This window comes from Radiomyces spectabilis, assembly GCF_025331425.1.
Source record: "Radiomyces spectabilis strain NRRL 2753 chromosome Unknown BYT42scaffold_12, whole genome shotgun sequence".
NCBI classification, from domain to species: domain Eukaryota; kingdom Fungi; phylum Mucoromycota; class Mucoromycetes; order Mucorales; family Radiomycetaceae; genus Radiomyces; species Radiomyces spectabilis.
This window is the reverse complement of record NW_026251937.1, coordinates 353,849-365,663: the sequence shown is the minus strand read 5'-3', so window position 1 is coordinate 365,663 and position 11,815 is coordinate 353,849. Positions and strand designations below refer to the sequence as shown.

At 44.2% G+C, this 11,815-nt stretch overlaps 5 protein-coding genes across 5 annotated transcripts; 1 reads left to right on the top strand and 4 right to left on the bottom strand.

Annotated features, from left to right (window-relative positions):
* Window positions 1-681: 681 nt before the first annotated feature.
* Window positions 682-2,762, bottom strand: BYT42DRAFT_88435 (cation efflux family-domain-containing protein). Its single transcript, XM_051572882.1, has 5 exons — window positions 2,747-2,762; window positions 2,200-2,682; window positions 2,025-2,118; window positions 1,660-1,952; window positions 682-1,591 (listed from the first exon to the last, which is right to left on the bottom strand). Exons 2-5 carry the CDS (start codon window positions 2,444-2,446, stop codon window positions 861-863), a joined length of 1,365 nt encoding a protein of 454 aa, XP_051420014.1. The 5' UTR covers window positions 2,447-2,682; window positions 2,747-2,762; the 3' UTR covers window positions 682-860.
* BYT42DRAFT_623260 (2,3-diketo-5-methylthio-1-phosphopentane phosphatase) lies at window positions 2,156-3,705 on the bottom strand (the record flags this gene model as incomplete). The annotated part of the gene is made up of 7 exons (XM_051572391.1): window positions 2,156-2,682; window positions 2,747-2,873; window positions 2,937-3,066; window positions 3,131-3,268; window positions 3,334-3,398; window positions 3,464-3,556; window positions 3,625-3,705. The coding sequence occupies 7 exons, from the start codon at window positions 3,703-3,705 to the stop codon at window positions 2,561-2,563; spliced, it is 756 nt and encodes a 251-aa protein (XP_051420013.1). The 3' UTR covers window positions 2,156-2,560.
* A 309-nt stretch (window positions 3,706-4,014) lies between these two features.
* Window positions 4,015-6,129, bottom strand: BYT42DRAFT_582377 (uncharacterized protein). The gene is made up of 6 exons (XM_051569681.1): window positions 5,508-6,129; window positions 5,253-5,373; window positions 4,967-5,192; window positions 4,740-4,879; window positions 4,387-4,654; window positions 4,015-4,318 (listed from the first exon to the last, which is right to left on the bottom strand). Exons 1-6 carry the CDS (start codon window positions 5,659-5,661, stop codon window positions 4,130-4,132), a joined length of 1,098 nt encoding a protein of 365 aa, XP_051420012.1. The 5' UTR covers window positions 5,662-6,129; the 3' UTR covers window positions 4,015-4,129.
* A 132-nt stretch (window positions 6,130-6,261) lies between these two features.
* Window positions 6,262-7,598, bottom strand: BYT42DRAFT_582364 (RNA polymerase). The gene is made up of 7 exons (XM_051569680.1): window positions 7,463-7,598; window positions 7,281-7,360; window positions 7,099-7,203; window positions 6,950-7,031; window positions 6,751-6,890; window positions 6,589-6,667; window positions 6,262-6,521 (listed from the first exon to the last, which is right to left on the bottom strand). Exons 1-7 carry the CDS (start codon window positions 7,538-7,540, stop codon window positions 6,456-6,458), a joined length of 630 nt encoding a protein of 209 aa, XP_051420011.1. The 5' UTR covers window positions 7,541-7,598; the 3' UTR covers window positions 6,262-6,455.
* A 931-nt stretch (window positions 7,599-8,529) lies between these two features.
* On the top strand, window positions 8,530-11,756 carry BYT42DRAFT_582361 (uncharacterized protein). The gene has a single exon (XM_051569679.1). It carries the CDS (start codon window positions 8,544-8,546, stop codon window positions 11,607-11,609), a length of 3,066 nt encoding a protein of 1,021 aa, XP_051420010.1. The 5' UTR covers window positions 8,530-8,543; the 3' UTR covers window positions 11,610-11,756.
* The last annotated feature ends 59 nt before the right edge of the window (window positions 11,757-11,815 follow it).

The following is an 11,815-nucleotide window of genomic DNA, read 5'->3' as shown; positions in this document are numbered from 1 at the left end:
CAGTTGATAGTCCCAAAGTTTGATGCGAGTTGTTATGATATGATGTGATGTGATACGAAAACAAACAGAATTCGAAGCGTCAAGATATGTAAAACTATAGTATTTTGCTATTCAAAATGCGAGTATTTTTCCATTATCCTTATTTAAGAAGAATGAAGCATTTGAATATGATGGAACTCGACATGATGGTGCTCTGGTCATAAAGTTCATCTTCCTATTCGTCATCTTATCCTCCGTGTACCGCGCGCCATATATAAGTTTTTTGACGACAAAGAAAGATCCAATTCTGTATAATACAGAAAGACAAGGAACTAGTGTTTATATGGATTTGGTAGCCTTTTATGATTACATTCACACGGGTGTGTATATCCTGTTCCATTGCAATACTGATGGATGCTTGCAAGATGGTGTGCATTTCCCGACTGCCAATGGGATTTGAGAAAATGCTCTTCCGTTTCAATCCGCAATTCCCCGCATTCCTTATTCAGTTGGCTAAACTCCGTCCAAGTGACACGAGCATCCATCAGAAAACAAGATGCCGCTGAAGCGATCCAGCTGAAAGCGCTGTGTATCAGACTATATATTTGAGATAGTTTGTGACAATTGCTATAGCCTTAACATTATATAAAGGCAGAGTTGTCACTACGCGACATTACACCACAAGATAATGTCAACCCAGATGCAGTGGTGCCTCTCCAAAAAACATCATCAGTTTCGATAAAAGCAAACAGTGAATTCGTTTTTTGAACAAGGGATGAGAAGAACAATGTATTGTAAAACATGAGATATATATTTTTTATACAACGTATATAGAGTCGTAAGTGTATGAAGTTGTGCCCTTTTTTTTTCTTTCTTGTTATTTATTCCTTCTTCTTTTGCTTTTGTGCCAAAGTGGGAGACATGAAAGCTCCAGGAGGACCTCCAGCCGGCAAGATGTGTTGCGAAGGAGGCGGAGGGGGTGCCTGCATAGCTGGTATTGGGGACGTGTGAGGTTGGAAGTGGTGGGAAGGAGAAGCTTGGACGTCGGCAGCAAAGGTAGGTTGAGGGACGGCGGTTGCACGATAATTCACGCTGGCATCCAAAGCGCGTGGATCCGCGGGAGGGGTGGGTAAAGAAGGCGTGTGAAAGAATCCCTTGGATTGAGAATGGGGTTCATATAACCGGGTACCGGCGTTTTGAACCTGAACGCATACTTCCTTTAATCCATCGATGTGACTCATAAGCAATTCCGAAACTTTGCGTCGGATTTGTTGGGTATCGACGCCGTCCCTGACTTGAACATGCAACGATCCTACCATGGTTTCTGCTTCATTGGGCCAGAAACGAGGCATTTTGATATCGACAATACCGTCCATCGTTTTGAGTTCGTCCAAAGTGCCCTGCACCTGATTGACTACCGAGTCATCCAATTCAAGCATCAAAACAGCCGCCGATTGACGAATCAAAGGAATCACAGACAACACGATCAGAATGGCGATAAACAGCGATGCAATAGGGTCAAAACCAGTCCATCCGAACCATTGAATCAACAGTGTCGAGATAATCACACCCACGGATCCCAATGTATCGGCCATGATGTGCAGAAATACACCTAAAAGCGAAAAGCAACGTAAATCCTTGTTCCCCCTTTTTTTTTTCCAACCTCTCTTTTTTTATTACCTTGCATATTGGCGCTGTGTCCGTGGCCGTGGCCGTGTCCATGGTCGTGTCCATGGCTGTGACCATGACCGTGATCGTGTCCATGACTATGTCCGTGTGCGTGTCCATGGTTGAAAGCAAAGATACCGACCAAATTGACGATGAGACCGACAAAACTGACCAGCAGCAGACGTTGCGTATTCATCTCTGGAGGATGAAGCAATCGCTGAATGGCCTCCATAACAATGGACACGGAGATAAGTACCAAAAATACACCGTTAAAGTACGCTGCTACTGTCTCGATACGGTTATATCTATCCATCCAGGCAAATCGAGTTGATAAGAAAATGAGGAACACGGATTTTTTGCAAGTCGCGATACGTTACCCATAAGAATACTTTTGATTGGACGGCCACTTGCTCATGACGGAAGCAAACAGACCTACGCCGAGAGCCAAACAATCAAAGAACATATGGATGGCTGTTTTTCAAAGTTTGGTTTGGCAAGTTAAGAGATGGACCGACAAGACATGACAAGCATTGACTGTGCTCATAAATTTACCATCTGAAATGAGACCGAGAGAGTTTGTCCATACACCATAGACAAGTTGAACAAACATATACGATAGATTGAGTAACAAAAAGTAAAAGATTTGTTTCGAGTCGTTGTTATCGAGAATGATGCTCAGAGAATGCTTCAAGAATCCGAGAACACTCGTGGACGCTGTGTTAAAGGCGAGCGTTTTGCCATACCCCAACTCTGCCGACTCAACATGCGTCGGCAAGTCAAGCACCGACGAAGAAAACATGGGAAAAAGCAAAAACCAAAAGGCAAATAAAGAGGCTTAAAAAAGGTAAAAGAAGAGGTTACAAAAGGGGCAAAAGAAAAAAAAAAAAAAAGGTCTGTATCTGAAAGACCAACTTTAATGGATTTTCGCAAAGGTGGTGACAATTTGGAAGGCCGCACTTTCGGGTCCCAGAGGAGCATTGCCGGGACGATCTGAAATCACCACTTGATAGCCAGCTTCTTTGGCAGCTTGGATTTCTACATTTCCATGTTAATCATAAAAGCAAGGGTTAAACAAATTATCTGCAGAGGTTTAACTTGCCTTTGATGTTATCGGATACGAACAAGATGCGTTGAGGATCGGTTTCGCCAATTTCTTGGGCAATGGCTTTGTAGGATTGGACTTCGGTTTTTAATCCTACTGTGGTGTCAAAGTAACCGGAAAAGTACTACATGATTTTGAATCAGACCAACGGTATGTATATTTATCGCATCCGGATCGTGGTACTTACTTTTGACAAATCACCTTTGGTGGAATGGCCGACAAGCAACTTTTGCGCAGGCACGCTGCCTGAGGAGTAAATGTAGATCTTTTTCGAGGTCAACCATCGATCCAAGGCAGGAACAACATCGTCATAGATTCTAAACGCTGTATCAGCACCATGGACCCATTCCATCGGTTATCTTTTTGAAATACAATACATACTCTCCACGTAATTCCCCCGACTTGTATCCTTCTCTCCACATGAATCCTTGAAAAGCCTTCAGGGCTCCAATTTTTCGATCCATTGCCATTTGCCACTGAATGTTTTTCTTGACAGCATCTTTTACTTCAGCCGCCGAACTATTCAACACCTTGCATCAACATCACACAAGAATTACAGTGGATTGGCAGGTGAAATAAAATACCTTTTCTCCTCGGTTGGAATCTCAACAGCGGCTGGCGAAACCTTGTTCTGCACGTCCTGGTGAGCCTATAAAAAGTCGATCCGGTCAGAGCCTTGCGTGGACGTTTAGATGTTCCGCAAGAAAATCGTACCTGCTCGCGCAACAACTGAATATACTCTTTCAAATCGTCCGATCCCCAAGTACGATCGAGAAATGCATCTAATCCACGCGTGACATACGGAAACTGTGAAGGGATCGAGTGTTGAGTGTGGTGAGCACGGTGTAACCACAAATAGAAAAAACAAAACATACCAGAACTTCCTTCACAAAAGTAATGGGGGTAATGGTGCCTTCAATATCAAGGACAACACTATTGTATTCAGTCGACGCCATGGCGATGTTTCGTTCTTCAAGGCTTCCTATTTCCCTTTCCTGCTGTGATTGACGAAAATTTTCTGTCTCCCTGCGGATTTTCAATTTTTCTCTTTACCCAATGAAATCCTCACAGGCAAATCCAGTGGAAAATTGCCTGCTGTTGCAGTATGGAGGCCATCGATCGTCATCAAGCACATATTACAAGTGAACCTTCACAATATAATCCAGCCGGTCATGTTGTAATTTTTGATCTAGGATCTTGAAAAACAATCAATTCATTCCGTGTTTAACGGTAGACAGGCAACACTGACACTTGCTTTATTATATACAACTCTATGTTTTGCAACCGTTTGCGCTGTCAACAATCCACTCCGAGGGTTTCTTCATGTACCTTTCTTTTCCTTGGAAACCACGTGCCCAATCTGTACAGTGAGTCTTAATATTAGCTTTGAGTTGCGTCAAAGCAGGATGGATGGAATCGCCATCCTTCAGCTGTCTGTGCACATGCTCCTTCAATAGGTTCATCGCAAGACCGGCATAGTGAATTATTCAGTTGGTGATAGTGGCGCTTGCAATAAGGAGCATTGTCAAAAACGTAAAACGTGTTGCCCGGAAACGGTTGATGGCATGTCTAAAAATAACTCGAGTTAATTTTTTTTTATCCAAATGTATTCAATATCAGTGGTTAAATTTAGTTACATGACATCCAAAGCATTCGACGTGCCATTTTCCTTGCAAGCTGCCATCCACTGCCGAAATGACTTGGGAGTTCAGAGGTTGCTGACACGCCCGACATGGAGGAAGATAAAGTTTTCGATAATCATGGCGACAAAATACGTTACCCTGGTGTTCCTTGAAGCCACGATGACTGACAGGTTCCGAACAATGGTGGCACTTTAGATGACCAGGGTGATACAATTTTCCGAGCGCTTTGATGGGCGTGGTGCCTGCCGTAATAGGTCGGTCACTGGCAGCCAAAAGCTCTAATAAGTCTCACGTTGCTGTTGGTTTTTCCTATAATTCAAGGATTTATTATCCCTGGATTCACGTACCACGCAGCACATACGTCTCGCTTTTTTACGACTTGATAGTCTCGTTCGCAGTAAAGCTTGCCGTTATGGAAAAAACATGCTTGTTGGACGTCCAAAGCTGCTCGGCATAAATGGCAATTGAAGCATGCTGGGTGATAGTGCTTTAACATTGACCGATTATAAGCGGACACCAGAAACCGTTAGACTCCGACTCATCAAGAATGTCCAGACCAATCGAGAATTTTTACCTTGTCGTCTTTGGCAATCACTTCCTCTTTTGAATCCACCAACTCATTACAGACATTGCAGGTGGGCTCTTGGCCAAAAGTGGGGGTTAGATCTTCAGCTGACAAGCTTTTCATGATATCTGCCATGAGTGTATCTAATTCTTTGTCTTGATGCGGACTGGGCGAGGACGATATGTCGTGACTTGGTTCTACTGATTGCTGTGCAGGGTCTTGTCGCTGTATCGATCTATTACAGTTCCCATGAAGCTTTGGGCAAGCGTAGAAGCTGATGCATCGTATGACTTACGGCTGCTGTGGGAAATGCGATGCAGGTGGTGCTGGTGAAGTGCTGTTCTTTCGTAAAGAGTCGTAATACTGCGAGGAAGACATCTGTGAAATCGAATTGGTCATGATGGGGTCGAATTTATCTACAGGGATCGAGAAAGTGGATGAGATGAATGGCCAATTGATCAGTATATCAATAAAACGGAAAAGAAATCTAAACATTGCCGCCAGAGATGACAATACGCCAGTAGCGAGATCGGTCTCTCTTTTGGGTTACCTTTGGTGGATACATGCGGAAACAAGGGAAAGGATGGAAGTGGTGGAAGGTTGGAGCATATATGATCGGACAGTCTTCGAATATGAACATCCTCCCCGCAATCCGAGCATTTGACTGTAGGTAAAATCCGTGAAATACGTTCACTGGCAAGCATAGGTTATGGCTGATAATATTACAGTATAGAATGTGAAAAGAAGCAAAAATTGACACGCGAGGAAAAACAGCAAGACCAGTAAATAAAGCGCTTCATAAATGGACGTCAAGCATGTGTTGAAAAAGCAATTTCCTGTTTAGTTTAAAGCACAGACTTCCGATGTTCGAGACGAGCGGACAGAAAGCGATTGCGGGAAGAGGTTCATCTTTTTGATCTTAAAAAGGAAGATCCGAACGCTTGGAAACCTACATCTTCCGATACATTTAATTAAGGCTATTTAAACCATTGCCAATCTTGCCATTCCGGGTAAACAGCGTTAATGATGGACCTCTGGACCAAAGCGTCTATTCCCTGAGCGTCTGTAAACCCAACGCTACAGCCTTGTATAGACGATTCGGAGAGATCGGCTACCAGTGACAAAAAGAAAGTGCGAGATGGAAGGACCATACTGCAAGTAGCAAAGACAGGTATGTTGCCTACGTACTTTTGGACAGGTGCCATTGATCCTTCGCTTAAGCTATTTACTTTAGGATAAATCCATCAGTCGTTGCAAAAGAGTGATTTGATAAAGAATTCCAGCAAATAAGAAACCTTGTGGAAACCAGGGTGAAAAAATTGTATGGATATGAGATATTTTCTTTTTTGCTTTTTTTTTGAATCTATGAATTACTCGTTGCAAGCCTTTTTCTTAAGCGCGTATTTTTTGATGCGTATATTCCAGAAGAAATCGACAAAATCGAATGAAGAAAGAATGGTTAAAGAAATGAAAAGCGCTCTCGTGCTCGCTTGCTTGCTTAAATGCATAATCTGTAACTGACATAGCGACCGGCTGTTTCACTCTCTCTCAAGATTTTCACAACCTAAAAAAGCATGCAGTCGTCAGATTTTCCTTTCCCGCTTCTCATCAAAATGTCAGCTATTGTTTACCTGTCCTCGCTTTAATCCGTAGTATCTCGCAACAGGATCCGAATGTTGAATGCGTGGCAATTGTGTATCCTTCAAACGGCTAAAAGGACAACCATTAGCCATCCGTCATTCTGTTTCCCTTTCTTGTCCCTCACTGTATTTTCTTTTTTTTTTCCTACTTACTATCGTTGAAGCAAAGTAGCCTTTTCTTCGCTAGTTAACACTTCATGCTTAGGCACCAGCACATGGTGGGTAATATTGACCAACAGTTCGTTTTCTTGGAACGATTCCAAGGTATGTTTCGAGGGCAACGATTGAATGACCTATATACCATCCATGAGAACTCCACTCCCATCCCCATTGTCTCACTTTTTCCACGCACCTTGTTGGCAGAAGAAGTCATGCTCTTTTGGTAAATGCAAATGCCTTTGGGAATCTGCTGTTGTGCCATACGTTCAACAAACCTAAAGGACAAGCGTGAAAGGTGTGAGTATATCGAGCATCGATGAATCAGTGGCTGAAATGACATACACTCTCAATGGCTTCACACCGACTGAAGCATCCTTGGGAAAGAAGACGAGCAACTGATCAGTGGGGTCGTCCTTTTTCTGAACAACAAATGTCAAATGATCGCGACTGGACAGAGAGGGTTGATCGTGAGTCAGTTGAGATCGGTGAATAAGGTCTTTTTAATCATTTTCGAGGGAGCTTACTCAACGTCACCCGAGGGAGCAAAAGTGCGCTTGAAAGTTTCGAGTTCCATGTCAAGTTCGGATTGGGAGACAAGGTAACCCTACAATCGAGTTTCATCGATACCATGACGAAAACAAAACACATTAGTGTTATTAAATTCGCTGCTGTAATGGGGTCTTGTTTTTTTCCAGTTGATAATTACTCGATCGTGCACCATTTGATGGGCAGTTCGGAACACTCTCCATAATCTCGTTACTTCGCTTCGGCTGCTGGCGTCCATTATTATATTATGAGAAAAATAAAGGTTGTGCACCCTCTTGTCCGCTTTTTTCTGGAATGGACCTTTCAATTTTTTTTTTTCTTCAGTGAATAAATGTTGTGCGGTAGCCGAAAAGTTTTTAGCCAATCATTTCCTATCAATTCAGTCGGACGTCCAATAACTAGCGCGTCATTTTTGGAGCAGCGGCTCAGTGCAAGCTGTGTGCTGCCAAAATCTGCCACCTTGATATTGTTATTTTTCCATATCTGATCAAATGATGCATAATTACTTGAAATTTCTGTATAAACCATAAATCTGAATAAGACATCTGCTACCGTTGTTACAAGCAGGCGCCACCCATTGGAGGAGCCGGTCATGGCAATAGTTTTCACAACTGATAAAGGGCTATCGTTGTCTGGCGACATAATTGAAAGAAGCTTGAATCGCCAAATTTTCAAATTAAAGAGTAAGCCGTTAAATGTTCCATCATAATTTCCAGACGATACAAGTTATGTACTAGGGAAGAGCAATTTGTGCCAAAACTTCTACCTTATATTTTCAACTCAGTGGTAAAGAAGATGAATTCCACCAGATACGAAATTTGTAGCAAACGCTCGGTTACAGTAAGTGGATTCAAGTACTCTTTATAACACGAGGTCATCTTCATAGAAAAAACAGGGTAGTATATTATACTGCACCAAGCCATATGCCAAAGAGAACTGATCTGGTCTATACGAATAACGTTCAATATGACGAGACGAAATTTGTCGACCCAAACAACATCAATATGTAAAATATTCATAATTGCGTCAGAACGAAAGCGTCAGCTTGAATGTACCTAGTGTTCACGTTTTTCAAAAGGGGCCAATGATGCCTTCAAGCCAATTCTCTACAGCAGAAATGTCATAATTTATCCGTGCAATATCATAGGCCTATGCATCAGGTCAATTGGGTCTCCGACGAGAAAGCAATGACCCATTCACGCAGTGTCCAGGAACTGTTGTTCAATTGTGTTATATATTTTATGCGGCTTTCAACACTGGTGCGACCGACATTGGGCATCATTTTCGTTGTCTTGACATGCCTCGAAGCATTGGGACTTTATTGGTTCCTCAAAGGATTCCTCTTGACCCGTCAAACTCTGGATCTTCGAGGTCATCGTTACGATCCTTGGGAACGCCTTAATATCCGCTATAATGATACCGACACCGTCAGTGCAGATACGCTGAGAAGCGGCTCAGTGCCTGCAAAGCCTCCTTTTCAACGTACCGTCATCGTGCTCATTGACGCGCTGCGATTCGACTTTATTCTCAACATGACCGACATCACAGGTCCCCGCTACTATCTCAATCAGCTACCAGTGATTCAACAGACGCTACAGACGCATCCGACTTCATCGTTACTTTTTCAATTCCGAGCCGACCCGCCGACCACAACCATGCAACGTGTGAAAGGCCTGATGACGGGATCGCTTCCCACCTTTATCGACGCCGGAGCCAATTTTGCCACGTCATCTGTGGGCGAAGATCACTTGTTATACCACCTTCATCAACGCTACAAAGACATTTATTTCATGGGTGATGATACCTGGGTCAATTTGTTTCCAGAGGTGTTTGATCGCCCTGATCGTACCTTTGACAGCGACAGCTTCAAAATGTTTGACCTGCATACAGTGGACAATAACATTCTTTCCCATCTTTGGCCCTTGATGGAAGGCGACACATCGTGGGATTTGGCCATCGCCCATTTCTTGGGCGTCGATCACTGCGGTCATACCTATGGCCCGTCGCACCCTAATATGGCCAAGAAATTGACGCAAATGAATGGCGTCCTGGAACGACTCATGACGCATATCGACAATGAAACGCTCCTAGTGGTCATGGGCGATCACGGCATGTCGGTAGAAGGGGATCACGGCGGTGAAAGTGTGGAAGAATTGATGAGTGGATTATTTCTGTATTCGGGACGTGATTTGACCATGGCACGCGAAACAGGAGGCCAGCCTACTTATTACGCCATCCTTTCCCAACGTATTCATCAGCAACGGGCCGACATTCTGGGATTGGATTTTGATGCGATATCACAGCGATTACTGTACCCTGCGAATGCGTCGCAATACCCGGTGGTCTCTCAGATCCATCTGGTTCCGACCTTGTCTTATCTTCTTGGCGTGCCCATCTCCTTTGGTAACTTGGGAGCCATCATTCCCGAGCTGTTGTACCCATCCGACTCCACCGACCGTCTGCGGACTTTGTTGCATTTCGTGGAACAGTTTCGTATCAATGCATTGCAAGTATATGACTACTTGCATTATTATTACGATCATACGGCCCATCCTGGATTTGCCCCTTCAAAGTTACAAACGAGTTTGGAAAACATGTTCGCAGCGGACGACATAATGACCCAGCTCTCCAGCAACCCTGTGTTCAAAGCGGCCCTTGACGGTGAAGCGATAGACGAAGCGAGCCGAATGGATCTGACAAGGCAATTGGAACAGGCTATTCTGTCGTACAATGCATTTTTACTGCACATCATCAAATACTGCGGAATGATTTGGGCTCAGTTCGATGTAGGCTGCATGACGGTGGGAATCGTTGTCCTGATCCTCAGTACCTGCGCGGCGATCTGGTTACTGTATCGTCCTCAAGCGACACTTAGACAGGTCGCTGTGACAGGTTTCAGCAGTTTCTGCTTTGTGCTGACTCTGGTCGGTTTTCGGTACAGCTTTCTGTATACAACACTGCGCGACTATGGATGGTTTGAAAAAATGCAGTTATTCGACTGGCTGGGAGCGGCATTGGCGGTGACCGCCGCCACCGTAATGTTCACTTTACGTTATCGGCAATCGGTTCAGTTTGCCACAGATCTGTGGCATCGGTGGGATTGGCCCATCGTCTTGGTGACAGTGCTATGCAACGCATTGACCCTGGGATCCAACAGCTTTGTCATTTGGGAAGATCGTGGCATGCGGTTTGTCACCGTGACACTGTGCGTGTGGTGGGCAGTACGAAGCGTGTTCAACGATACCAAACTTCGATCCCTCATGCCGCCACTCTTGACCGCTCTATGGATACGCATAACAAGCATGACTGGACAATGTCGCGAAGAGCAATTCCCTTATTGCGATTACATTCACAACGGTTATCTTTCTCTGGGGCACTCCATGGATATTCGAGCACAACTGCCAACCCTCTCGTTCATTTTAGTCTGCGTGTTACAAGTGGTTTATGCACTACCTCGACTGTTCCAGCGACAGCTGAAAGGTCGTGTTTCCAGTCTGATCTTGATGATGTACCGATGTTCTCTTGTAATCGTCCTGCTTCATACGGTAGTTGACATTTACGACAGTTCTCAAGCCACGACCGAAGCCCCCGACTCTTCCTCGCTGTCCGCACTCTTCAACCAATGGGTCCAAGTATATCTGCCACGGGTGGTCTATGTCAACTCTATTGCGAGTATGGGCATTTGCTTGTACGAGTCAAGGTCGTCGCGATCAGGGGCAAAGCATCATTCAAATCGCGATGTCAGTTGGGTTCTTTTGTTCGCATGGAGTGTCACGTTGGCAATGCTGCAAAGGCCGCTGGGAGCCTGTATTGTTCTCGGCGTACCTTACATTGTGTCCCTGTTAACTCGTGGAACCCGGTCGACACTGCTCATTCGACTGCTGCTGCTCCATTACCTTGGACAGCACTTGTTTTTCGTTACATCGCATCAATCGACGTTGACTTCCTTGCCTTGGAAAGCAGCATTTGTTGGTTTTGACGATATGAATTACTACTGCGGTGCCACGCTGGTCATTTTATCGACATTGGCGGGTTTCTTGCTTTCATGGTTAGGCTGGGCGGTTCTTCTTGCAACAGAAACTACAACAACCACGCCCGACAGGAAATGCGATCAGCAAGACGTCCCTCGGTGTCTCTTTCTCCTAGTACTCGCGCAGTCCATCCCAACTTTCTTATCGTCCATTTTTGTCCTCATTTTGCGCCGCCACCTAATGACATGGAAAATCTTTGCACCCCGTTTCTTACTACAAGCCATGCTATCCATTGGATCCCATTTGGCGTCTGTATTTATAAAATCACTACTATAAACTTTTCAATTTCATAGAATTTTTTTGTACACATACTTTTCTTTATCATCTTGTACGCTTATGCCCCGGTTTCTCTATACAAAAAAATTAAATAATAGCGTTACGCAACAGACAATGGAAAATTATATAAAAAAGAAAAACGCAAATACATAGGGATGTTTCCGTTTTCATTCTTCTGACATCAATTCGTAGCGAGAACACTTGTA

Bases quoted from the DNA above. Each gene is read 5' to 3' on its own strand.
- BYT42DRAFT_88435 (XM_051572882.1), bottom strand. From the start codon at position 2,446: ATGTTTTCTTCGTCGGTGCTTGACTTGCCGACGCATGTTGAGTCGGCA. The intron at 1,953-2,024 runs GTAACGTATCGC...CTGGATGGATAG, and splicing joins AATCAAAAGTATTCTTATGG to ATATAACCGTATCGAGACAG. The intron at 1,592-1,659 runs GTAATAAAAAAA...TTTCGCTTTTAG, and splicing joins ACACAGCGCCAATATGCAAG to GTGTATTTCTGCACATCATG.
- BYT42DRAFT_582361 (XM_051569679.1), top strand. From the start codon at position 8,544: ATGCGGCTTTCAACACTGGTGCGACCGACATTGGGCATCATTTTCGTT.
- BYT42DRAFT_582364 (XM_051569680.1), bottom strand. From the start codon at position 7,540: ATGGACGCCAGCAGCCGAAGCGAAGTAACGAGATTATGGAGAGTGTTC. The intron at 6,891-6,949 runs GTGCGTGGAAAA...GATGGTATATAG, and splicing joins TGACTTCTTCTGCCAACAAG to GTCATTCAATCGTTGCCCTC. The intron at 6,522-6,588 runs GTAAACAATAGC...ATGCTTTTTTAG, and splicing joins ACGGATTAAAGCGAGGACAG to GTTGTGAAAATCTTGAGAGA.
- BYT42DRAFT_582377 (XM_051569681.1), bottom strand. From the start codon at position 5,661: ATGCTTGCCAGTGAACGTATTTCACGGATTTTACCTACAGTCAAATGC. The intron at 5,374-5,507 runs GTAACCCAAAAG...CGATCCCTGTAG, and splicing joins TCCGCATGTATCCACCAAAG to ATAAATTCGACCCCATCATG. The intron at 4,655-4,739 runs GTACGTGAATCC...TTTGGCTGCCAG, and splicing joins CGAGACGTATGTGCTGCGTG to TGACCGACCTATTACGGCAG.